The sequence below is a fragment of the Miscanthus floridulus genome, chromosome 7, assembly GCF_019320115.1.
Source record: "Miscanthus floridulus cultivar M001 chromosome 7, ASM1932011v1, whole genome shotgun sequence".
NCBI lineage: Eukaryota > Viridiplantae > Streptophyta > Magnoliopsida > Poales > Poaceae > Miscanthus > Miscanthus floridulus.
Window position 1 is genome coordinate 92748904 of NC_089586.1, and position 26644 is coordinate 92775547.

At 43.8% G+C, this 26644-nt stretch overlaps 2 protein-coding genes and 1 long non-coding RNA gene across 5 annotated transcripts; 1 reads left to right on the plus strand and 2 right to left on the minus strand.

Annotated features, from left to right (window-relative positions):
• The first annotated feature begins 3496 nt into the window (after positions 1 to 3496).
• LOC136467317 (uncharacterized) lies at positions 3497 to 8396 on the plus strand. The gene is made up of 4 exons (XR_010761555.1): positions 3497 to 5787; positions 5931 to 6097; positions 6580 to 7966; positions 8059 to 8396. It is a non-coding gene; the product is annotated as an uncharacterized lncRNA (long non-coding RNA).
• On the minus strand, positions 7098 to 19097 carry LOC136467316 (subtilisin-like protease SBT1.6). 3 transcript variants are annotated; one of them, XR_010761553.1, is made up of 4 exons: positions 18609 to 18767; positions 18069 to 18348; positions 13197 to 13345; positions 12811 to 13106 (listed from the first exon to the last, which is right to left on the minus strand). XR_010761553.1 is itself a non-coding variant. In XM_066465967.1 (2 exons), exon 2 carries the CDS (start codon positions 17351 to 17353, stop codon positions 16346 to 16348), a length of 1008 nt encoding a protein of 335 aa, XP_066322064.1. In that variant the 5' UTR covers positions 17354 to 18348; positions 18609 to 19097; the 3' UTR covers positions 16186 to 16345. The 3 variants fall into 3 exon arrangements, 1 of the variants encoding a protein (XP_066322064.1); XR_010761554.1 differs by lacking the exons at positions 12811 to 13106; positions 13197 to 13345 and adding an exon at positions 7098 to 7232; XM_066465967.1 differs by lacking the exons at positions 12811 to 13106; positions 13197 to 13345 and having other exon boundaries at positions 16186 to 18348; positions 18609 to 19097.
• A 4820-nt stretch (positions 19098 to 23917) lies between these two features.
• LOC136465864 (uncharacterized) lies at positions 23918 to 24700 on the minus strand. The gene has a single exon (XM_066464434.1). It carries the CDS (start codon positions 24698 to 24700, stop codon positions 23918 to 23920), a length of 783 nt encoding a protein of 260 aa, XP_066320531.1.
• Between the last annotated feature and the right edge of the window lie 1944 nt (positions 24701 to 26644).

Here is a 26644-nt window from a genome sequence, read left to right on the forward strand (position 1 = left end):
TTCTGGCACTCGGCAAATATGTATTTTGCCAAGTGTCTTTGTTTTGGCACTCGGCAAAGAGGCATTTTGCCGTGTGCATTTTTTTGTCCTCGTCAAATCAGTTTTTCAAAGTAATTTTTGAGGCCCTAAATAAATTCAAATGAAAAACTTTTCAACTACAAAGTTGTATAACTTCTTAACATCTACAAAGTTTATTTTGGTCATTTCTTTATTTGACAAAATGACAATAACATTGTTCATAAAATCTACATCTCTCATATCTCTCATATTAGTTTCATGAAAGTAGAAGAGAGATATATAAGATTTGTGAACAATGTTACTACCACTATATCGGATGAACAAATGACCAAAATAAACTTTGTAGATCTTGAGAAGTTATGAAATTTTGTAGTTGGCAACATTTTGATTTGAAATCATCTTGTCATGCAAAAACGACGTTTGGATTTAAAAATTTTAAAATTTGAATTTTTCAAAAGACCTCGGATGGAAAAACTTCCTAAATGAAAATTGTAGATCTCCAAAAGTTATGAAACTATGTAGTTGACAACTTTTTGATTTGAAATCATCTTATCATGCAAAACTATGTTTGAATCTCTCAATTTGAAATTCGAATTTTTCAAACGACCTCGGATGGAAAAACTTCCTAAATGAAAATTGTAGATCTCGAAAAGTTATGAAACTTTATAGTTGACCACTTTTTGATTTGAATTCGTTTAGGGTCTCAAACAAGCAATTTACGCTCGGTTTAGTATAATATACAAGGATAGATAACGGAATCTAGATACAAGTGACAGTGTAGTGCAGTGGTAGAGCAGCAGACACGCGAGGGAGAGGTCGTGAGTTCGAATCCTGCCGGCCGCATTAGCCGTGAATTTAGCGCAAAAAATGCACCGACTTCGATGAAGACGGGTGGGCGCTGGCTGGCGGCGGCCTGTGCAGCACTCGGCAAAGGCTTTGCCGAGTGCAATTGCACTCGGCAAAGCACGCATCTGCTGTAGTGGGTAAATGCCTAAATTAAAGATAAAAAAGAAATTATTCATAGAATAGATAAATAACATCAAATTTACTTAACTTAACCACTTGTTTTTTAAAAAAAAGTAGAATTAACTCTGCTTTTATAAAGCAAATGGTAACCATACAAGGTACAGAATTTGATCAACGCGCTCCTTGTCCTTCTCCTTGAGCTGATGACTCCATTTCTGCATAAGGGATATATAGCAACGTATATAACATCAGAACGAGCCTTAGGGAAAACTTTCTCAATAGCCTTCTTGTTTCTTGTAATCCATAGAGCCCATGCAAAACCAGCAAAAACAAACATTAACAGATTGCAAGGCAGAGGCCCCTTGCCCTGCTGCCAAAGACAGCTGAGATCTTCTAGAGATGATGGACAGTATTCCAAGTTAAAAATTTCTTTGACAATACTCCAAATTAGCTTAGCCAAATGGCATTTGAATAGCAAGTCCAAGCCACAAAGGCTTCAGTGAATATCTCCTTTCCACCCCCTTTTGGCTAAACTTTTAGCAACCTAAAGTTTATTGTTGAACACTTGCCAAAGAAAAAAAATTGTTTTTGAGAGGAATTTTGCATTTCCGGATGTAACCAGCAACCTTGCTAGTAACTCCCCTATTAGTAAGAAAACGATATAAGGATTTCGTTAGTAAAATGACCTTTACCCTCTAGAGCCCATTTCACATAATCATTGTTCGTTTCGCTGAAAAGTCAGGCTGAAAAGTACTGTTCGCTGATTTGTTGTAAGAGAAAAACACTGTAGCATAGCTGATAAGCCAGGCTGATAAGTTCAAGCGAACAGATAATGTTCTGGAACTAAGCTAACACCCTAGAGTATGTCTTTCAATTCAGTCCACCTATTAAACTAAACAAACTAAAGATCGATTCTGTTATGAGTGCATTACCTATTTACTGTACAGTACTTCAGTAGCGCTCTCCTGGAACGGGCAAAGTGCAGGACTGCCAGCAAATGGCAGAGAGAGCCCGAAGGGCGGGCCGGCGGGGTGGCGGGCGACGGCGGCAGCCTGGCCGATTTGCAGCTTCGCGGCTTTGCGGCATAGGGAGGGATGCAGTCGCGGAGACGTGCGAGTGAGCAATCAAACGGCCCAACTAATTTAGCAGACGTGGCCACTGGTTCTTACCTAGGAGCCCACCTGGTTTGTAGAGTTAAAAATACACATCGGGCACGCGAGGGAACCGGTGTCAGAGTTACATCGGGCGTGCGCACCAAGCAGGGTTGGACGAAAGTCGTCCATACTTTTTATGTGGTAATAATAGATATAATCTAATTCTTATACAAAAAAAAACTCTTTCACTTCACTTTGTCTCACTTTCTCTAGAATCTCTAGAAAAAAGAATTGATCTACCCTTTATTTAGTGATAATCAGAGACTATTAAATAAAAAAATACTTACTACTAATTAGATTAGAACCTAATTAAAATCGGATGATTAATATATAAATCCTAACTGAGTAATACTAAAAAAAGAATCATATTTCATAATTATGAAACATAATATCCCGTGAGGAGACGAGAATGGGTGAAACAGGGAAACGGGTGTTCCCCGTGTATTCCAAGCCCATACCCAAACTTAGATCGGATAATCCATACCCTATGGTTATATCCAGACCATCCAGAACACAGCTCAAAAGGGAGCCAGTTAACAGTTTTTGGACAACAAACATTCACACAAAGCACAAAAGCCCCTCATGTGGCTACTTCCCTGTTTTCTTGATCTTTGAGCAGATATGCTTCTTCCTTGGTGTTATCTTCTTGGCAACGGGGTGCTGTAGCACTTGTGAAACTTCAACTCCATCTTCTTGGCTTCCTGGGACTATAACCATTGCCAACCTCCTGTGTTCAACACAACTTTTTGAAGTATGGTGGAGCACAATGTCATAGATCTTAACACACTGAATCAAACTAAAGTGGAAACATAACATACCTCCTAGTGCTTGGACCTGATGGTGTTGCTGGAGCTAGGAGGCACTGGTTCATAAGGGAGCTCTCTGTTGGCTTCCCTTGCTGCTGCTTGTGCAGCCTCCAGTGCTGCTTTTGCTTTGGCTTCAGCTTTGTTCCGCCTCTAACCTGGCCCTAACTGTAGATTCTCTGGCAACTACTGCTCTTGTCCTTGGAGTGGCTTCTCTAGGTGCAGGGATGTCCCCTGTCTTTGCCTTCTTCCTCCGAGCCTTGACAGTTGTCTTCTTGGTTCTTTTCCTGTAGCAGCAACAAATGATGTGAACAAGTATTTTTGAAGAAATAATTTGAGTTAAAGAAAGTATGTCAGGGTGACATAGATAAAACCAGCAGCAGCAATATATATAATAGTATTATACGTACCTTGAGAGATGGAGGAACTCGGAGAACCCACAGGGGAGGAAGGGCAGGGAAACAAATGACTTCTCTTTGGCCAAGTCAGCAACAAATCATCTTTTTTAATTTGAATTTGAATTTGTGTGTATATATATATATAAATGGTCAAATGAACCTTTGAGTAAGTCCTTCTCCCTCCCTTCCTCTCTTCTCTGTTGTTCACGTTAATTCTCTGCTGGGGTGAATGAAGTGTGAGGGAGAGAAAGAGAGGGAGGGGCTGGTGGGAGGGTGCAAGTGTTGGACTGGTCTAGTTGGTACATGTATCACCATGCGCTCACAGACTATACACAGGTGAGTTGTGGACTGTCTCACAACACCATCAATGATGTCATACTTATTAGGGGCCTGTTCGCTTGGAGGAATCTGAAGAAATCTAGAGGAATTTGTGAGAGAGTGAACAGTATTTTCAGCCGTGAACAGTGACTTCCGCTGAATTTCATACCATCCGAACGGCCCCTAGGTTGGAACCCTTCTGCTGTATTCTAAGGTAACAACTGACATGGAGGGAAGCATGTCCTAGGGGTTTAGCAATGTTTTAACAAGTATTTTAAAAACGGTAGATTTGTGCTGTTACGTGTACCTTTATGAGTATTCTCTAAATATTGTAACTCATAACGTATGATCGATGTGCCTTTAATTTGTGCCGATATCTTATTGTCTATCAGTTAGATTTTCCTTGCTGCTAGATGTTACTGAATGAATGGTAGTTCTATTCACATTTGGATATGCAGTTTTTTTCTGCATGAACTCAGTTCCTGTATGAGATTCTGTATTGTGTATTTTCAGAGAATGCTTGTGTATTTTCAAAGAATGCTAGAAGGTTGTTTTCTAAACTAGATGAGCGGCTCCGGTTGTTTATAATAATCTAATATGCCATTCAGATCTCACACCGATTATGTCACACTACTATCAATCTCCTTATCTCATGCAGAGTTACTTTGGTGCTTCTCTGACTGTATCAACCTGAAACTCAGAACTCAAGCTATTTTGGTGATTTTCTGGTAATAAATCTGCACCCTGATTATCGCAAGGTTTTTTATATTGGCCAATTTATTTGCTAAGTTGCCAAACTGTGATATTACAACTTGTTCAAGAGCTTAATTTTCTTTGATCCTTGAGCCAGTATATTTTTTTAGTTATGTATAGGGTCAGAGCAGCAGGTTACCATGTGCCTTTGTGCTGGCAGAGTTAGTTGCTTGTTTTCTTAATCTGGATCAGTTCTCTGAGTAGACAAAAATAATGCTTAGGAGTCTGATATTGACATGCTATAACCTCCTGGTTTCAACAGTAGTAGAGTTTTTTTAGAATACTCAATTGCTTTGAGTTTCATGTTGCATTGGCCATCAACTCAGTTCATTTTTCCCCTGCATTTCTTGTAGATTTAGTGTGCAGTAGCAGATGACATGCTATATATTTGTCCGAAATGTTAAACTCAGACTGATTAGCAACATTAGTGACCTGCTTGGATTATTCAAGAATAATTTCTCGAATCCTATTTGGACTTTGAAAAACAACTTTAAGCAGAAAAGACACCATCGATGGCAGTTGGCCCAGTCAAGTTATATTTCCTAAATGTGACATGTGTCAACCTTACTATCAAAACAAATAATAATAATAATAATAAGGCTAGACACTTCTCTTTTGTTGAGCTGAGTTGGATTGTGTGTGTTTGTTGGTTTACTCGTTTTTTCTTTTATAGTTTTGGTGCTGTGTGGGATTGGTCTCTCGACCCTCCCTTTGTAACTTTCTGGTAGGGGATTCAGGATTGGTCTTTGACACCTTCCTTGTAGCTCCTTTTTTCTTCTTCTTAATGAAATGACACGCAGGTCTCTTGCGTCGTTTGAGAAAAAAAAGGCTAGACACTTTCTCAATCTCTACAACTAAAAAACCTCGAACGGACCCATCTACCCCGACATGATTCGCGACTCCATTCCCCTCCGTGTTTTTTTACCGCGCTGACAGGTGGGCCCCCAGTGCTGATAGCGCCCCTCACGGCACATCAGGCCTCGCCTCCCTCTCCTATCTGTCCCCTGATCCCCTCCCGCACTCTCACCGCCGCCGATGCAGCGGCTAGGAGACAGCCATGGCGGCTCACGCGACGATCCCCTTCTCCAGCTCTTCCACGCTGCAAACTCTGACTCGCATCCTCTCCTAGCCCGGGGACCGCCAGCTTTGCCTCGTCTTCCTCCGCTTCCCCTTCGTCGCCGCCCTCCTGATGCTCGCCCGCCCCCTACCTCCGCCACGTCTCGACGTCCGCCGCGGTAGGCCTCAACGGCACCATAGCTCCCCTGCTACCCCGCTCCCACTCCGATCCATGACTCCCACCTCACACGTCCGCTCATCCAACAGGCCCCATCGGCAGATCTGGTGCCTCAGTATACCGCACCGTGGGAGGAGACCAAGGTAATGCCGTCGATTCGCTAGAAAACTCGCTGGTGGTTTGGGGTACGTGGCCAGCTAATGACATCGAGTCGCCGGACTACACCATTGCCGATCTATTCACTCTACAGCTGATTCATTGTCTTGCCCCATTGTTGCTTTCCTAGAACCTCCATGTCGACGGCACCTCCACTGGTTCCCACAGCAGGCTGCAATTCAGGATCCGTGGCTCGGTTATATGGCAGTGGCAGCACGGAAAGAGGCAGTGGCAAAGAAGGGGCTGCAGCATCATTCTCGTCATGACCTCGGACTCTAGGAGACGAGACATCAAGAGGTTGCACTCTATGGTTTGCTCTAGGAGTCATGATTTGTTTTTCCAGTAAATCACAAAATCAATTAGCTTGTAACATGTTTCTTTTGGGCATCTGTTTTGCGCAACAATCTTTTGGAAACAGTTCGTAAACTGCAATTCGGAGTAGATGCATTCATTTTGTTTGGGACATGTAACTCGGTTAATAGCTAGAACTTTGATTCTAATTAATTCATGGATTACACGAGATAAAAAAAAACAGACAAACTCTATCTACAGTCTATAGGTTGTTGTTACGAGAGTAGATTTGTGTTCCTGAAGTGCAAAAATGGTGGTCGGGCTGCTACGCTTCCTTTGTTCTCTGTCTGCAGAATTAGTCTCTCAGGTTATGCATTGCGAAAAATAGTTTGGTCCAAATGCAGATGAGTTGTTGATATATGGAAGACCTTGATTTATAATTGCAATTTATACTGCGTGACCTGAAATTGTGCAACATTTCTTGGCAGACAATTTGGTGGTATTGGACGCTACTATTTCATTTCTGGTGAAGAGGTGTGACCTAGGTGAGAACACAAGCACCTCACCAGACAATTTCGTTGTTTATTTAACAAAGAGAAAATATTTTAGCATGTGAAAATTTATTACCACTTGGCTTATTCTCTGTATTTATTCTGTGCTGACCCTGTATTTCGAGCAAGTTGGCAGTATTGGTTTAAAAATGCTATACTGGTAAGTTTGATGTGAAGTGAGGCTTTCCTTTTTATAAATTTGATGGTACATAATTGTTTTATCCTAAATGCTGGATGTTTGTTAGCTTGCAAAATTATATTCTGGTAACACACACCGATGGTAGCAGTATCCTGTGATAATCAGCTACCTCACTAAATATTTTGCTTTCATATTTTCCTCAGCTCATGATATTTGAAGCCATGAAATCGAATTATTGTTGTTGTGGTGATGCATTTTGCAGACCAAGAGCAGATGGTCTGGTCACTGCAGGTGAAGCAGAGCCATGATTAAAAGTGTGCGTTTCAGATTCCTGATTCCTTTGGCTTGGTGTGCCTGGCATTATGGGAAGACAGATCTTTCCTTGGCTGTCAGTTTCTCTATCCTCAAAGTAGACCAGTGCTTGATGCAGTCTTGATTATCTGAAAGAGGGCTGCATGAAGAACAGAGTAAAAAACATGCTCATCAATGAAAGTTTTCCATGATACATGAAACTGAGCAATGTGATGTATCTATGGTCTCATCAAACCATTGCTATGCCATTTGTTGACTTCTCTATTCTACCGACACATTATTAGAGTGGAATAGCTATTGCCTTTGGGTGGCAGTCAATACACATTATTAGACGCTACTTCTTTTTAAACCTGGAATTGCAATGGTGCTTTTAAATGATTAATCAACCAACTGATGTCACGATACATTTAGATGCTGGCAATCTATTAAATAGACAGTATTTGATGTTGTTCAGCTCTTGAGAGCATTGTCAACATGGAGACTGGAACCTTGCAATGCGCAATCAAGCTATTCAAGGAGCCTCATAATACTAGAAGTTGTCAGACTCTTTGCAGCGTCTATGCAAAATGGTGTTATTTGTGCTAACATAAAGTTCGTGCTTTGGCTTAGTGGGCCTGAGCACTCAATCCATTACATGGTTTATAGGATCAGATTTCAGAATAATGTAATTGTTTCCACGGCCCTCACTGACATGTACTATTAATTGGGGTTAATAAAGCATGCCACAATTAAGCCTATCTATAATGTTGAAAGGTTATTATTTCCAATTGCATTACTTCCTTTAATATGATTCCAAGTATTTGACATGGCTTTTCCTATGTATGAGGTTGTCAGATTCAAATGCTTCTATAGTAGGATTGGCAACAAGTCCATGTAAGAGCGTGCCTACAAAATTCTTCGGGGAAGAAATTGGCTAATGATGGAGATTTTACAGTTCCCTCTTTTATTCTGGAATGTCTCTGCAGTCCAGTCAAGAAAAGCTCACTCTCTTCCCTACCACAAGTCCATGTAAGAGTGTGCCTGCAAAATATTCTAGCACTGGCAAGAGACAGTACAGGTGAGGATAGACTTGGAAGATGAGTCAAGACGGGGAGAGCAGATCAAAAGGTGTCTTCATACAAGGACAGGCTGAACAAATACAATGCTGCTGATAAGCAACATTCTGGAGCTGAGAGTTACCAGGAATGAGGATGTATGTGCCAATTCGGCGAGTGTATTCAAAATGTACATTTTAATAGACTGGTGTCAGTGTACTGTAGTTTTGTTTTCATCTGCATTGCTTGCACAGATCTTTTTTTTGGCATTATACCAAACAGGGCTATAGTGTTTGTTCTGATATCTCTGCTCCCACTTGGAAGAATTGGTGGGACGTCAACTGCATATTTTCTGGTCTCCCGATGAATCTTCTAAGATTGATGTCAAGCCTGAGTTCTAAAATATTAGGGGAGATAGCATATGAAGAACTATTTTTGATAAATCCGATCGGAAGGGCAGGAAAATTTTCAAGCCACAGGAAGAGCTAGTTGATGAGCACCTTATACAATCTATTCAAACAATACTCATTGTTGGACATTGATACATTGTTCCTTAAATTAAAGGCGAAGTTCTATTCATGTGAAGCTTCATAGCATGGAAGGATAGGTAAAAGAGGTGCCTGCAAAAGATGGTGACATCTATAATTGATCCTTAGGCAATTGGATGTTGATGGCACTATATATTATCTCGTGATAATTTTTTCTCACCCGATGCAACGCACGGGCATTTATCTAGTGATTATATGTGCATGATCAGTGGCTTAGAAAGTGAAGCTGGCCATTCTGTTGTCAGGTGTCCCTTGCAGATCTCTGCTGCAGGTATTGAGACAAAAATTTAGGTGTCCAGATTAGGAACAGTGTAGGATCGTTGAACCAGAGTTGTAATTTCAGAAAATAGGCACTCAAACATGATGCATCTATACTTAGTTATAGCCCCTGCTAACCACTACTACCTATGCTTTAGCTAAATGCTGCTGCTATTTTTTCATTGGGATCTATTCCACGACTGTTTTAGTAATTCTACTAACTAAATTGAAATTTCCCAAAAGCAATCCTTCTGTTAATTAAGCTTGGTTAGACTGAATAGCAGTTTACCTTTCCCATCAGTACTCACATTGAGTTGTCAGAAATGAATAGCTCATCACTGATTTTTTTTTTTTTCAGAAAAGGTGCTCATATATGCATGCATAGATCTCTAGAAAAATAGGTCCACACTGACTACAACGGAATGCTGAAGTGTGCTTTTAGATAATGCCAAATTATCAGGAAACAAATTATTTTTCCTCAAGGAGCAACATCAATCTTCAATTACGTCAAACATGCTTAATATGTTACATTATTTTTAAAGTTCATTGTACTTTAAATTAGTGAGGCATATAACTGATCTTGGTTGTTGGCTTCCTCCTTTCAGTTACCATTCTTTCTATTTGCTTCTATTAGGAATATACTCAGTTATTACCTCCACCCAACTATTTGCAGTTATATCTCATTGTGTCATGTACACTGTACTAATTTAACCCAAGATCATGTTGGAGTATTTGTAATCTGCAGTGTAGCTTACTGGTAGCAAGCAGGAGGCAGCTGATCCACTTCCAAAAAAGCCAAGGTATTACTATTATCACCTCATAAAACACATGCTGTCATATTCAGATGTTCTAAACATCTGATCATGTTAGGGTCGAATTGTTTTGAGAAACATTAAATAATTAACAACCTTGGTAGTTCAGATTGGTGATTATTAAACATTTAGTATCTATTTTTCTAAGAAGAGGCTCTATTGCGTTTCGGTTATAGCTACTATTCTTTGCCTTTCTTATTGATTTGATGCCGAATAAACTGGCTGGATGCGTGATCAATGGGGCCTTTCTAAATCATGTTTAGTTTTTTCCCTAGATCATAACACATATAAGTTCTCAGTGTTATTGTATGGATATGGATGGGTTGTAGATGAGTGGTAAGCAGAAGCTGGAGGAGTACTGGTTATAGTCGCACAGTAATATAACCACAAAAGTTTATGTGTGCTACGAGCTTTGGACTCAAGCCCTGTTTGGATTCAGCTATAATAGTTTTGTTGTGCAAGTAGTGATGTGTTCTGACGAAGGATCGATTTGCACTTGCACATTAGCGTGGTATATGGCTAGCTGTAGCTGGTTGCAAAATTAATTATCTATAAAATATGATGCCTAATGTTACAGATTTTGTAAGGATGCTCTCTATGATTATTGCGAGCCCTTTTTTTGATATTCTAATTGTGGTTGTGTTTGACAGTGATACAAAAAAAATCGATGCTTATTTATTTGAATGTGGATCATAATAGTATGTTGTTAAGCTAAGTTTTTTTTGTCGTTGTCTGTTGAATTTGACCCACTATATTTTTGTGTACTCTTATTGCGAGGAAAATTGAGGCTCTCGACCCACTATTTTCTTTTCATCGTACTTTTATTGTGTTGAAAATTTTGAGTCTTCCATAGCAACGCACGGGAATCTGCTAGTATATAAAAAAAATTGAACCAACGCCAAGGTCCGCGGGGCCTATTGCCTTGTCGAATCCTTCATGGCAGGCAGGCAGGGGTTTGACGTGCACTGATATGACGCCGAGTAACGTAGCTAGGATTACCCTCCTAAGACGGCGAGCTTTGGGTCTATCTTTAGGGATGGTTTCGTCAGGAGTTTGTTTGCAAAAACAAAAACAAAAATCCAAAAAGGATCAAAATGCAAAATTTTCACTTCCGCTAGTAGTATGAGTAACGCCACTTTATTAGTAATTTAGCATACATGTAGAATGGACGGACGGAGCATGCTATCATCTTCTATCTTCTATTATGCAAAATTTGAACTTGTGCAAGTAGAAACAAAAGGAGAATTGGCCTTTAATAACTTATCGTTTTTATAGAATTCTTTCTGTAATAAGAGCATTCCAAGAGTGTCTCGTATCCCTTCTCCATCCATATTTTTTTTAGAAAAAAAAGAGAAAAACTCATCTTCAAGAGTTCCATATCCCTTTCCCATCTTTTCGCACTTCTTCCATCTCCGCGCGCGTTCTTTTGCCGCAATCCACCCCTTGGAGGCGCCCGATCTCTCTGACGGCCTGTTGGTGGCGCTCCCCTCTGGAGTCTGGATCTCTAGTTTTGCGATGACAAGGCCTGCGCGGGAGGCTGGGAGGGGCTGAGGGGCGGCGGCGGCCAGGACACCTACACGAACCATCGGCCTTGCTGCCAGATGACCAGTGCCTTGGCGACGTACGTTCTCACGCACGGCCGCCGCGGTGTTCAGGGTCGACCGGCGGTTCACGTACGCCGCCGCACTTGCCACATGCTCGCGGGCACGCGATGGCCGTCCTGGACGGTCTTGGGAACCTGTCCAACTCACGCCGGTGGCGACGAGATGGGCCGACATGGCGTGGGGTGGAACTTTGGGAGCATCATCAAGTGATGTGCTTCTGGCGGTGATGTTGGAGGGCACGTTGCAGAGGCATTACATGGATGCGTGGTGAAGGCTGGACTGGACACCGACCTGTTTCTTGCGAGCGCAATGATCGACATGTACTATATCGTGCGGAGAAAAATAAAGAATGCGGCAACGAAAAAAACTTGTGAGGCCAATATTTGATTTATTGGAAGTGAGAGATGCATTTCTTTTTTTTCTCCCAATACCCTTTTGCAAGTTGGAAAACATGTTTTGGGAAACAAATAGAAAAATCTTGAGATGCTCTAATATATTATTCATGTTTTCACCATAATAGGCTCAGAGCATCTCCAAGCGCGAACTTCCAAAATCTAATAGCTAAATTTACGTACAGAATACGGCCTTGCGCAAAATAGGTTTACACATACAGTACTACAATGGACTTAGAGCGCGGAATTCAAGTTACATTTATCCACTAAGAGTGCCTTTGGTTGGAGGATAAATATTAGGATAAGGATATCCGTGATGCATATTTGGTTTGGTTAGATGGATTGGACGAACCATTTTTTTTTGATTGGTTGGATGAATGAAAGTGAATGGAATAAAAATAGTTGACTAACTATATCTATTATTTTTAAAAAAATAACAACTAATTAGACACTAATAGATATGCACTAATACTAATTTTGTCATGATAATCACTAATTTAAAATAAAATATATTAATTAGCACCACTAATATCCTAATTAGCACACAAAACATGCACTAATCAATGTGTTAGCACTTATCAAAACTAATCCTATCATCATAATTACTAAGTAATAATATAACATACTAATAATCTTTAATTCATTTACTAATGACAAAGATAAGATATGGATAAGCTAGTCTGCTAGATTTTTTCGGACCAGGAAATCCACCATCTAGAGGTATATTCTTTATCCATGGATTTGCTTGTCCCAGTGATCCATCCAACCAAATATTATATATTCCATCCCTTCCATGGATATCAAGCAACCAAACGTGCAAGGCTTTGCGTACACCGCCTGTCAGTGTTCGATGTAGAACAAGATACCGGTTGCTTCCTATAATCCGGAAACCAGGCTATACCTTACCATGATCAGGCCAACATTCTCTTATCACATAGCTCAAAATGTCCACAGGGAGCCATCCTAGGATGAATGCAAGTCAAGAAAGAGAATCAATCAAGGACGTAGCAAAAGAATACTTGCAGAGGGCCACAATGCACGTTGAACAATGGTTCTTCCACTTTGCTCCTGAAGGTGAAGAATTACTGGATTTTATTTTATGAATTCTCAGGAAAGATCGTCTGAATGAATTTCAGGAAGCGCTCTGAGTAGAATTGGGTTCCACGACAGATATTGACAATTGAGTTATATTGGATGGACTTGTAAGCATGCTCAATCTTCTTCCTTATGTTGTACTCCTGCAAGATATCAATTATTCCCAGGTAGAGCACCACATCATACACCTGACCATTGGCCTCACTGTCATTATCCTGAACCATCTGTTCTGCCCTCGCCGGCATGTTAACCCCAAGTTAGATCTGGAGCCTGATAAAATTGATAATTTCTAGTCAGCCTTACACTGCGCTGGCATTTAACATACAACAAATGACAGCATATGACGACAGTATAACTCGCCTTGCGGTGCCTGGAAGCAAGAGATCTACTTCCTCAAAACTGACGGGCTCCTCTTATATGAGAACCAATGACAGCATCATTTTGATCACTGGCTCGCTGAACCAAAACCAGTCCTTCAGGACTGTTCAAAGCATCCTCCTCCAGAGCACCTATATTGCTTCATACAATGTTAATAATAGGTAAAAGAAACGTTGCTGGAGGTAAAGGCTTTTGCAAAAAAAGAATTTTTTTAAAAAGAATTTTTCCATGATGGTCGAATTCCAAAAAACTCTTTCATTTGTTTTCAACAGTTATGGATTGTTTGTTCAAATTCTTACTGCATTAAAACTAACTGCAATGGTTTTGTCATACCTGGCATATGATCAGTATCAGTTGGGTGAGGACACTGTTCACATTGAGGATGCCATCGATCTTGATGAGTTTGTTATGTTGAATTTCATGGTTGATCACTCCTTCCCACATATGCAAGCAGATGAGAATGACCTTGTCTTTTACCTAGGAGAGACTGATCAGAGTCCGCACATTTCTGTTCCCAGTGACAAGACAAAGAAGTTTGTATCGTCACTGCTGGATACTCTCCGGGAGAATGAGAGACATGGCATATGTTTTGGAGAGTTTGGGTGGAACAATCTATTGGTGAGCAGATCTACTGGGAAAGCTAAGTTTCATGGTGTGGCCTTGATCACAGATCTAGTTGGACCTGCAGTGGATCACCAGCTTAGGCTTAACTACACTAATGCCCATGCTGTCATTGCTCACCTGTTCGTGAATGATGTTCCTGATGACATAGGCGCTCTCTTGGATCTTATGCAGTATAATTTTACGGAGAGATCACTGTTTCCTATCCATTCCTCATTGGTTTTCATGGCAAAACCACTCTGGTCTCTTCAAGGAGCTCTTTGACATACTTTTTAATGTTGTACCACCAGCTGAACTGCATGATATTCTGCAAAGAATGAGAGCTGCTTTCCCTCTTACTCTTTTGCATTGGAGGGCATGGGTAAACAGTAATGATCTTTTGATGGAGACCTTTAATTTTAATGGTGGACAAAGCTATGTCATTCCTCAGAATGCACCCAACCAGAGGAATCTCAGCAGAGATCAAAGGATTATGCTTGGCCATTTAAGGATTAGTACTGTGGACAGGCAGATACTAATTGTACCAGAGCTTGAACTTATTGAGCCTCTACAACTGTTACTCTTTCTCAGGAATCGTCCTGCGCACAGGATGGAGCACTATCAGAGATTTCTTACGGCCCATGCTGATCAGGATTTCAATAGCTTAGGTTCTGAACGCGTCACTCATGGTCGTTTTCCTTTGATCCCCGTGTTCCTTCAGTGGGAGCTACACTTGAGGGGTCACCTTTGGAGGATCCCTGCTCGTCAAATGTATGGCTGATTTGGAGAGAAGTTTATTTGAAATCTAGCCTTGTGAACTGTTTATGGTCTTAGTATTAATTCAGACTTTGCATGTGATGTGTGTTAAGTTGTTATTGAGGATGTCTCTATGTTAGTGGACCCTTCTATTTATTTACCTCTGGAAATTGTAACATCTACTGGATGTCTCTATGTTAGTGGACACTTCTATTTATTTACCTCTGAAAATCGTAACGCGTACTATTTGTCATTTTGGTACTAGTGCATGTCCCGACCCTTCTATTTATTTACCTCTGCCTGCCCACAGTACTAATCATCAAATGGCCAAGCATAATCCTTTGATCTCTGCTGAGATTCCTTTGGTTGGGTGCATTATGAGGAATGACATAGCTTTGTCCACCATTAAAATTAAAGGTCTCCATCAAAAGATCATTACTGTTTACCCATGCCCTCCAATGCAAAAGAGTAAGAGGGAAAGCAGCTCTCATTCTTTGCAGAATATCATGCAGCTCAGCTGGTGGTACAACATTAAAAAGCGTGTCAAATAGCTCCTTGAAGAGACCAGAGTGGTTTGCCATGAAAACCAATGAGAAATGAATAGGAAACAGTGATCTCTCCGTAAAATTATACTGCATAAGATCCAAGAGAGCGCCTATGTCATCAGGAACATCATTTACGAACAGGTGAGCCATGACAGCATGGGCATTGGTGTAGTTAAGTCGAAGCTGGTGATCCAGTGCAGGTCCAACTAGATCTGTGATCAAGGCCACACCATGAAACTTAGCTTTCCCAGTAGATCTGCTCAACAATAGATTGTTCCACCCAAACTCTCCAAAACATATGCCATGTCTCTCATTCTCCTGGAGAGCATCCAGCAGTGACGATACAAACTTCTTTGCCTTGTCACTGGGAACAGAAATGTGCAGACTCTGATCAGTCTCTCCTGGGTAAAAGACAAGGCCATTCTCATCTGCTTGCATATGTGGGAAGGAGTGATCAACCATGAAATTCAACATAACAAACTCATCAAGATCGAAGGCATCCTCGATGTGAATAGTGTCCTCACCCAACCGATACTGATCATATGCTAGGTATGACAAAACCGCTGCAGTAAGTTTTAATGCAGTAAGAATTTGAACAAACAATCCATAACTGTTGACAACAAATGAAAGAGCTTTTTTGGCGACCATCATGGAAAATGGGCTTCGGTGATTTGCCATCCCACAACGACGCTTCACCAGCTTGTCATTATGAAACACGACTCACTCGCTAGAATGCCATCCGATGAGTTTGGAACCCTTTTCTTCCTCTTTTGCCCCTGTCCCTTTCACCAAAGCTCGCACGGACGGAACAGAGGGGCGCATCGAGCAGGCTGCTGCTGCTTCTCCGAGCGCCGAGCGAGGAGCCAGCGGGCGCGCTCTACCATGGCGGCCCACCTCTCCCACAGCTAGCTCTCCCATGACGCGCCTCTCTCCGCACGCTTCCTCCCTTCTGCGCGCCGTCCTCTCCGGGCGTGCGCGCGCCCTGCCTTCCATGGTTGGCCTTGGGGGTACTGAGTACTTGCTGTTCTCCATGGCCGACCTTGGGTGCGTCGCTATCGTGCTGTACTCCATGGCTAGCGTGGGGGACGGCGACGGGGAGGCGTTGCAGTCATGCCGCCAAGGTGAGCAAGGGCCGGCCATGGCGTGCAGGGCAGGCGGGTGACGCTGGGCGTGGGGGCATGGGGAGGCGGGTGGGTGTGGGGAGCTCGCCGTGCTCGGAGAAGATGAGCGCTAGTTGAAGAAGAGCGCTTGTTCCGTTTTGCCCGACACCGGCGTCTGGCCTGAGCGGCGCAGCCTATCGGACAGGAACCTGCCGTCCGTCCCCGCGCGCTGGAGTGGCGGCTGCGACGCCGGGCCGGAGTTCCCGGCCTCGTCCTGCAACAGGTAGCTGGTCGGTGCGCGGTTCATGTCGCCCCGTGACGCGGACGACCACGGCACGCACACCGCCTGCCCCGCACTCCATGGCCGGCCCCTGCTCACCTTGGCGGCGCCGCTCGCGTGCGGGTACGCCATGGACGTCCAGGACAGGATGTTGAACTCCGTGCGGCGGGCATCGCCCTCTAGGCCGGTCGGGCCCGTGGCGCCCGTCCACGTGGCGAGGATGTTGACGCCCGGCGCGATGAAGTCCGGCTTGAGAATTTCCGTGACGAGCCCATTGGGTCCACGCACCGAGAAGGAGGCCACCACGGGTGCCGGCTTGACGCCGACGACCGTGCCCCCGAAGCTAATTGTCGCCGTCGGGTTGGAGGCGTTTGCAGCATACGCTTTGACCGCGTCACCCTCCTTCTCGCCCACCGCGCAAGCAGGGAGGACGTGGGCGTCTCCAATCAGCCCCTCGTCGTTGGCCTCTCCATTAGTAAGAACCATCGCCGCGCTACCAGCTTCCTTGACGACCATTCCCTTGGCCACACGCGGGCTGCTTCCGCGGTCGCAGACGACGATCTTGCCTTTCACCAGTGAAGGGTCGATGGAGTTCTCCATGCACAGCGAAGCGGAGAGCCCGCCAGTCCTCCCGGGGTAGTACAGAGGCAGAGATGAATTGGCCAGAGGCTTCCCGGAGTACAGAGACACACTTGACAAGCGTCTGCCGTCGCCCAGCACGATTTCAGCGGGGAAATTACGGTCAAGGGGCAGGGGCAGAAGAGGAATAAAAGAGTCCCAAAGCTCTCCAATGGCATTTTGGCATGGTGGCCATGTTTCATAATGGCGATCCGGTGAAGCCCCGTTGCGGGATGCCATTTTGACGAAGCCCACTTTCTATAATGGTCGAATTCCAAAAAGCCCCAAATGAAAAAGCAAAACAGTAGATGCATGTTAACTGTTACCACTGGGAATGGGCAGTGGCAATTGGACTTAGATATCCCTATCTTGCGCCTGTCTTAAGAGTGCTAGAGAATAGTACAGAGGTACAAACAGAAACATGTCATTTTGCCAATCAGAATGACAGAAGAAGACACAAAAATAAGAAGCTTATAATAATACAGTAAGGTGAGGTACAAACAGAAACATGCCATTTTGCCAAACAGAATAACCGAAGAAGACATAAAAATAAGAAGGTTGTTGCCCGAGGTGCAAGAATCACATAGATAAAAACTAGAAAGCGAGGAGAAAAGTCCGACCTGGCAGACCTAGATCTTAAAACTAGGGATCACCTAAGCCTAAAAGACAGTATTGACAACCAGATGCTGTATACAGACACCCAGATCCCAAATATCTCTAGCAATGTTTTGGATACAGACAACCAGATGTTGCTAAAATGGCAGCAGCCCCTACGACGAGCCTTACCGATCTCGCGGCGCCGGATCTCGCTGCCGCCGCCAACGCTAACAGTCACCCAACCTAAAAACCCTAAATCTCGCGGCCCCGGATCTCGCAGCCAACCCAACACCTAGCCTAAATACCCCTAGAGAGCTACAGGTATGAGAAAAGATGTGAGGAAGGGCGCGGCGCTTACCTGCGAGAAGACGGCGGGGAGTTTTCGTTGCCGTCGCGGTGGTCGCCTCCGGCTAAGTGAGTGCGTTCGTCCGAGCGGAGGGGGTGAGGGAGTGAAAGAGGTGCGTGAGCGGTGGGAGGGAGGGAGTGAAAGAGGTGGACTGCTCCGATCCGGCCCCGTGTGGAGAGGCTGCTTCTATACGGCGCCGAGTGGAGAGGCCGCTCCGATACGGCCTCGCAACCCTCCATCGCTGCCACGCAGGCCAGGCCGGAATTCCCTGCAAACTGCAAACTTGACTCGACTGCAAAAACAAAATCGCGAGATCAATCAACCACAAAAAACCGAACTAAGAGGTAAAATCTAATAGGATCCTATTCTGATAGCTAGGCCATGTTCGTTTGACCCCAAAACCAAGGGGTTACAAATCAAAATCCCCTCCCAAAACCAGGGGGTTGGAGAGGATTGAGAGGGATTCAATCCTCTACAAATCAAAATCCCCTCTTACCCCCTTCAAATCCCTCCATCTCAAGGTAAACGAACAGGCCCGGGATTAGATCTTACCCGGCCGGCGGTAGTGCACAACCAAAGAGTCTCGCGTATCATCTCGCAGAGTCTTGGATCCATCATCTCGCAGCAGAAGATGAAAAACACGGGTGAAGATGAGAGAGACGGAGGAATCTTGGGACGCGGGCGTGAATGAATGAAAGAAGAGAGAGCCGGAACGATATCGTCTAACTTCACCTCGATCGACTGCGCCGTGCAGTCAGCACATCTGTGCCGTCAGCTCCGGATCGAACGAATGCAGACTTATGCGCTCGGAGCCTGCAGGTCTGGCTGCCGCGCTCCTCTGTTATCTGGGCCTCGGCCCAAGAATAACTCCATCGCTCCCCCGTTTTGGCGCCGTCTTTTCCTTATTGGCGCGATTTCCGTCTGCTTTTCCCGCGAACGAGGCCGCGAGGGTGAGGCATCGGCGTCGGCGATCAGCTTTTCCCGCGAGCACGAAGGCGAGGCGTCGGCGATCGGCTGCTGCTTGTGTTGTGTCGTCACGAACATGTTCGCAGGTCTGCACTCCTCTCCGTGTGTGTTTAGATTGCATCAATATTCTCCTAATTTGTTTGTCATCCTCTACTACGTCAGCTCGTGTTGGAATTGATTAAAGAAACATCAACTTGCGTCCATCACAAAATAGAATCAAGATATATGAGATGGAACAAAAGAGGTGTGTAACCCATGCTTTTTTCTTTCTCCCCATGCGGTCAGACATATTTTAGTTGCTTATTATATGACCACCAAGTTAAATATTTTATTTGCTGTAGGGATGGGTTTTCTCCTAGTTTCTCACCTCCAGTTGGCATGGAATTCAGTAGTACAGAGGAGGCTTGGATGTTTTGGGTTAGCTATGGTGGTCAAAAAGGTTTTGAGGTTCGAAAAAGGTACTCAAACAAAAGGAAATCAGATGGAAATGTTAGGTCGTGCAAATTTGTTCGTGCGAACGAGGGTCACTGAAAGATAAAAGGGATCATTTAATAAATGTCATGTTCGTTTGGTTGATAAGCCATGGCTGAAAGTACTGTTGGCTGATTTGTTGTGAGAGAAAAATACTGTTCGTTGGCTGAAAAAATACGACTTATAAGCCAAGCGAACAGGAACTGAAACAAGAACTGATTGTCAAGTTCGTATGGGTCTCGTACTAGACCGGGAGAAGGGAAATTATAAAGTCACTGAGCTGATTTTGGACCGCAATCACACCTTTCAGTTTCTACAAACCTCACATTTGTTGGTGTCTCAAAGGAAAATTACCGATACGCAATCTGGATGTGTTTTGCAAGTCTGTATGAATGTCTTTTGCCTCTTGAAAATGAGCTACCATGATCTGTACGTAGTCTCTGGAATTTAGCAGTTATGTCATGTGCACTTGATACTGGATGCCTGGGAACAATGATATTTGTGTAGTCTCTAAAGTTTTAAAAATTCACCAATGCCTCCTCTTTATTTAGTCAAAACATTCCAAAAGACAATCTATACAGATTTGCTCTTTATTCAGTCATAACATTCCAGATTTCCAGAAGACAATCTATACAATTTGCTCTGCTTTTCTGTTTCTATAGAATCACAATTTGCTAGCAGTTTGCTGTCTACCTGCACAAATTGCTAAAACTTGTGCTTCCTATTCAGTTACTGCAATAACACAATTCACACAATACAGTGCAAGCACAGTTTGCAGAACACAATGCTTGTGCAGCAGCGTCCATGCTCCCAGTCCAAGCTTGATGGCCTCGATGCACCCAGGCTAAGCACGACCTCCTGAAAATGACGCAGCCTGGAACTTGCCGAGGGCAGCCTGGACCTCCACCACGGTGGCTGCATACTGCAGCAGAGCTCGAGCACCACACATCTGGCGCACGGGAAACCAGCCTCTGCGTGGCCAGCGGCAAGGCGGAGAACGCCCCCGAGGAGGCTAGCTGGGCGGCGCAGCATCCAGAATGAGGAGGCCAGGGCGCCGAGGGAGGAAGAAGAGATGGAGGCGACGCTTGTAATCGCGGAAGAGACGGCGGCGGAGGGGAAGAAACGAGCGGCGACGGCAGCGGACAGGAGTCGACCAAGCACATACTCCACACGGTGTTATGGGCCTATTTGGGCCGTCGGGCCTTTGTTGTATGGCCTGTGAGATGGAGAACGTCGGATAGCCCGTAGATGGAGCGGACGGTGCAGATGGCTCGACTGCAGAACGCAGTCAGGCTGCTCGACGTTAGACGATCTCGTTCCGGGGCTGAGGGAGGGAGCGGTGGGTTCCTCTATTAGGCTGCGTTTGGATCACGGAATTTCAAAGGAATTGTCATTCCTGTAGTTTTAGCTACTGTAGATGCGTTTGGAACAAAGGATTCATTGATTCCTTTTCAAAGGAAAGATTTCTATACCTATACGTTTTGGAGGAAATTTAAAATCCACTTCAGCCTCATGGTTTCTTTTTCTTTGCGAAGTCCGAGGGAAACTCACTCATTAAAGCACGTGTGTCATCTGTGGGAGTAGAATCATGCATGCACCTTGCAACTACTTGTTTAATAGCATCTAATACATTAGTGAAGCTTTGATATATACTCTTTGTTTCCTGTGTTCTAAACACCCACTTCTATGAAATTTCTGTGTTTTTCCTTTCCTCTATTTTATCACTGCATTCCTATCTGTTTCCTGTGTTTCATTCCATTCCTATGTTTTTTATTCCTTCGTGACCCTTAGTAGACAGCGAGAGACATAGATGGGGATGGGAGGAGCGGAGCGGAGCGGCGGCAATAAAAGCTGGGGGGAAGGACTTTTCGCATTTTCCAAAACACACCAAGCAATATATATATACTGCATATAAAAAATAAAATAGGCTGGCCGCTAGCATACGTATCGGAACAAATAACGTATACGCGGCACGCCACGCCACAAAACCCACGAGGTGTCAGTGTCACCGTCAGCCCACGAGGCACGCATGTCGTTGCTGGTAATCTGCGCTATCTTGTGAGGATCCTCATGTAGGAGTACCGAGTAATATATTTCAATTTCAACTGTACAGTACTACGCCAGTCCCTTAACAGAGAACGTCCAACATTCAAAACAACTACCATCAAAATACATGGAGAAAATTTGTTCACTGCCATAAAAAATTATAGCGTTTTCCTTGTTGCCATAAAAAATTAGAGCTTATCTTATCTGCCATCATAAAAAAATTAGAGCTTATCTTATCTGCCATCGATTTGTGTTTTTTTCCTTAGCTGCCAGTCTTCTGTTAGATGAGACGGGGAAGACAGTTTACCTCTCAAAAAATTTGATCCCAAAATTCCTTAAATGCCATTGATATCCAGAACCATATACCAGATAAAATGAAGATCAACAAATGACAACAACATAAATATGACTGCATCAATATAAATACTATAGGAACATGACAGGCAGCATTAAAGCAACATTTTGAACACAGTTCACATGAAATTAGACATACACTACATAGATATTCATTGGTTCAAATGTTTACCAAGCAAAGTAGCAATTCATTGGTTCACAGGCCAAGCAAAAGAGCAAGTTCAACCAGCCATCGTTGTCCATATAACTTGGCTCGTTCTCGCTAAGCAAAATAGGCAGCCATAAGTTTGCATAGCAAGCAAAATAAGGCAGCTGCACTACTTAACATCACAAGCCACATAGATGATATGCATGAACTACAAATTAAGATCTGGAAGTTTTCTCTTGCTTCTAGTGTGTGCAGCAGGGCTTTGGTTTAGAGGAGTCTTGCTTCTAGTCGCCATAGCTGGACTATCTGGTGGCACTGGAACCATCTTTTTCTTCTTCTTCACTTGCGCCTTGGTCTTTCTTTTATCCTTTGTATGTCCTGTAGGCATGGATGTGGAAGGTGGTGGTGTTGTTTCACCTACAGACATGAAAAAGTACTCAATGGCAAGCGGATCAGGTTGGTTTAAACCACTTCCAGACCTACATGTGAGAGAGTTTTACAATTTCTGAGGATAATATTGAGAATAGTGTGACCGGAACACTAACTTTACAATTTGAGCATATGATATTGAGAATACTATAATCAAGAACGGGAGTTTTGCAATTTCAGCATACCCGAGAGAGTTTGCAGAACCTAAGTTACCTGAAGCGCCTTGGCTGTAATAAAAAAAGATACATTTTTAAGAAAAACAAATAAGAATATAACATGTGAGATCTGTAAAAGTGTACACATAAGCTATGCATCTAAGCATATGTAAGGAAAATGCAAACTAGCCCTTTTTCTTAAACTTGGTTACCAGTTCCTAATCCGAATACAGTAAGACATATCAGTTTTTTGCAAAAATGCAAAGGTGTGGATGGTACATTAGATGATATACTGATATCACACATTCTTCTTTTTGGAGAAAAAGTTGCTTATTTGTCTAGTTGCTTATCAGTTATCACCATTCAGGTATCTATTTCAACAAGAAGAAATCGCACTGGACATGTACATCTGAATTGTTGCAAATACCAACCTATACATCTAAAATATGGCAGCTTACTGCTTATAGATTCAATTTAGTGCATATTTATTGGGATTTGAGTTCTGCTTGTAAAATTTTGCTAGATGCCTGGATAACTTTACTTACTGTGCCAAACAAAAAAAGGTGATGAAATATCAACTTCAAAAAATTAGCTGGCTATAAGACAAAATAGGAAATGCATAGGTGCTGCCAGTGCAAATTTATCTGTACTGCAACAGAGAAAAAAAGGATAATGGATGCATATAAAAATGGCAACATGGGGTGCTTGTAGCATATAAAAAAGGATAATGCAAGCAACAGATCACCTTGTAAGCTACGTGCAAGCTTAGCATTATCTTATCTTTACATTTAACCAATGCTACCCAAGTTTGGCAATTCATCTCCAGGTGAGCTACCATCTCTCTTACAACTATTTGTAACTGTTGGATTGAAACTGAACAGTCCTTATTCACCCATTTCTCCTTATTCTACCATGCTTTCCTGCAACCTATATTTAATTTCTCTACTTTGAACATTGTTTCTCTTAGACTGGAACATTACAGATGGGCCAAAAAAAAAAAACTGAGTAGGGAAACCCATTAAACAACTAGCAGCTTGAGGTATCAAAAGTACTCAACTGATAGACTTCCTCATATGCTGCTCTGAACAGCAATTTATGTGAGATCTCTAAGTGTATAGGGGCATACCTAGATGAAAACTGCATTGTTTTAGGTCTTACTTGAACTTGAACAATACTACTCTCACACGATGGTTCAATTATTTTCTTCCTCCTCTTCGGTGGCCCCCTGCATTGTGGCAATATGAAATTAATAACAAGTGGTAAAAAAATAAAGATGAGCAATGTCAGCATGCTTACTTCTCAGCTAGCATGGCTGCTATATCATCAGGGTCAACATACTTGCAGTTATACCAACGGTGGCCATATCCCTTGCAGATGCGGCACTGATGTGAACCTTTTCTCTTTGTCGTGCTGCTACCACTCTTAGTACATCCTTTCTTTCTCTCTTTCTGCCTTCTACCAGCTGTAGGTTTTAGAAGCGGTGGCTCCATGAAGAAACCATGGTCAGATTTCAGCCACTGAGACTTGTCTGGCATGACAGGTATAAGGGCCTCATATGCTACTCTAAATTTCTCAACGGAATAATAGATGCCAACATGTTTCTCCAATTGATCCGGAAGAGATGTGATGAATGCAATAGCGTGTTTACAAGGAATCCCCGAGACTTCCCATTTCCTACATGTGCAGGTTCTTGCTTCTAGATTGACAACACATTTGAAGCCACTGCCACCCTTCACATATACCTCTGCTACGGTATCCCCACATCTCTGTACATCCATATCCAAGTTCCTGCTTTGCTCCTTCAACATCTTGATGATGTGTGGCAGAATGATCCCTTGAATCTTTCTTGAGATTGTTCTCCTAACATCCCACTTATCCATAATAAGTTGCCTGATCTTGTCCATAAGGTCATCCAAATTCAGACCTTTGTACTTCTTGATCCAATTGTTGAAGCACTCTACTAAATTATTGGTCACATAGTCGACTTTGCAATGTGTCCAGAACTGACTTCTCGTCCATATCTTAGTATGCCATTGCCTTATATAAGCCATTGCTTCTGGTTTAGCATCTTCCATTGCTTTCCAATGCTTCTAAAAAAAGTAGGGGCTCCATGAATATGCTACAGGCCAAAGATGGTCCTCAAATATCTTCCCGCTGTACCTTTTCTTAAAGTTTGACACCAAATGCACCATGCACTCTCTATGTTCTCCATTTGGGAACACTTCCTTCACTCCTGCCATCACTCCTTGACCAGCATCTGTACAGATAGCTAAGCCTACAGGAGCTCCAATGGCATCTCTAAGCCTTTGCATAAACCAAATCCAATTTTCATTTGTTTCTGAGTCTATCACTCCAACAGCAACGGGATATATCCAATTGTGCTCGTCAACAAGTATCGCACATGCTAGCTTCCCCCTAAACTTTCATGTAAAAAAGGTGCTATCTATGGCCAAGTATGGTCTACATCCTTTTAAAAAACCACCTATGCATGGTTTCATAGCAAAGAAGAACCTATTAAATCTGATCTGATCAGCAATTTTGTGGTGATCTATGACTACAAAACTTCCAGGGCTGCACCTTTCAACCTCTGCCTTAAACCTATATAGGTTGTCAAAGCTACTATCCCAACTACCAAATAGGTTTTTTCGCGATCGGGGAATATAGCCCGTTTTTTCATTAAGGGGAGTGAATTACAAGTCAGCTATGAGAGAACCCTCATAGCACAGATTACAAACCACTAAGATAATAGTGAGTAACCTGGAATAACATAGGAACAATAAAAAGATACAAAGGAAGGAGCGACCGCCCTCAACACCCTAGACATACAACTTTGCCTGCAATAAAATAACAATGCAATGGTTTCCTATGCAAAGACCAAGCCGTGATGGCAAAGCATCCACCCAGAGAATGAGCAAACAATAGCAACGGCGGCAAAGCATCCGCCAACGAACCGAGCGACCACGGCGGCAAAGCATCCGCCAAACAGCAGGCCAACACACTCTCAACAGCCAAGCATCTACCAAAGAGGGGGTTAAAGAGCCAAAGGATCCACAGATGGCCAAGCATCTGTCAAGTAAGAAGACACCCCCTATGGCAAAGCATCCACAGCGGGGGGTGGCCATGACACTCTCAGTAGCAAAGCATCTGCCAAAGAGGAGGCCAGCGACAATGACGACAAAGCATCCGTCAAAGAAACAAGCGATAACGGCAAAGCATCTGCTAGAACGACACCGGTGAGGTCAAGTGCAGTAGGACAAACCATTGTGGTGTAACATAGACACACATAGGCACAATTAGGAGCTTCTCTAGGAGCTCGCCGCACAGGAGGAACCACAGACGTCGGCGATGACACGGGGACAAGCGAATAGCCGTAAGTATTCAATGACACCTTCAGCAAGGGGATGACACCCAAGGCAACCACCATGGACACCATTCTGCTAGCCTTAGAGGCATCTAAGGCGGGGCTTACGCCCAGAATCCGGCGTTCGTAGCAGAGGTATGGGTTCAAAGGACGACGCCTCCAAGGAGGTATGTGGCGCCCGGGGCGTCACCGCCGTCCGCCTGGCCACAGTCGGGCTGAGCTTTTGCCCAGAACACCATGGTGGAACAGACGCAGCCGTCTGTACGCACTCTGGCCACAACCGCAAGTCCCACCACTGGTCGGCCATCTAAAAGGGTGACCAGCACCGCCGCCATGCCCACTGGGGAAGGCTCCCTGACCGCTTCCCTGGCTGCCATCGCCAGGAGGCAACCGGCGTACCACGAGCCCGGCCGGATCCACGACCGAGCACCCGCTAGAATGAATCAGGAGTAGCATGCACCATCCTCATGTCCCCCAGTCGAGAATTCATGAGGGGAGGCGTCAGGTCCCCAAGCCGAGAAGTCAGGTGTCGCGCCTTCTCACGATCGACTGCGGTCATCGTCGGAGTGGCCCTGGCCGCGTAGGAAGAAGGACGGTGCCTGCTGCCCCTAGGCTGTTGCCCGACCAAATTCGGCCACGGGCCGACGCCGCCCCGACT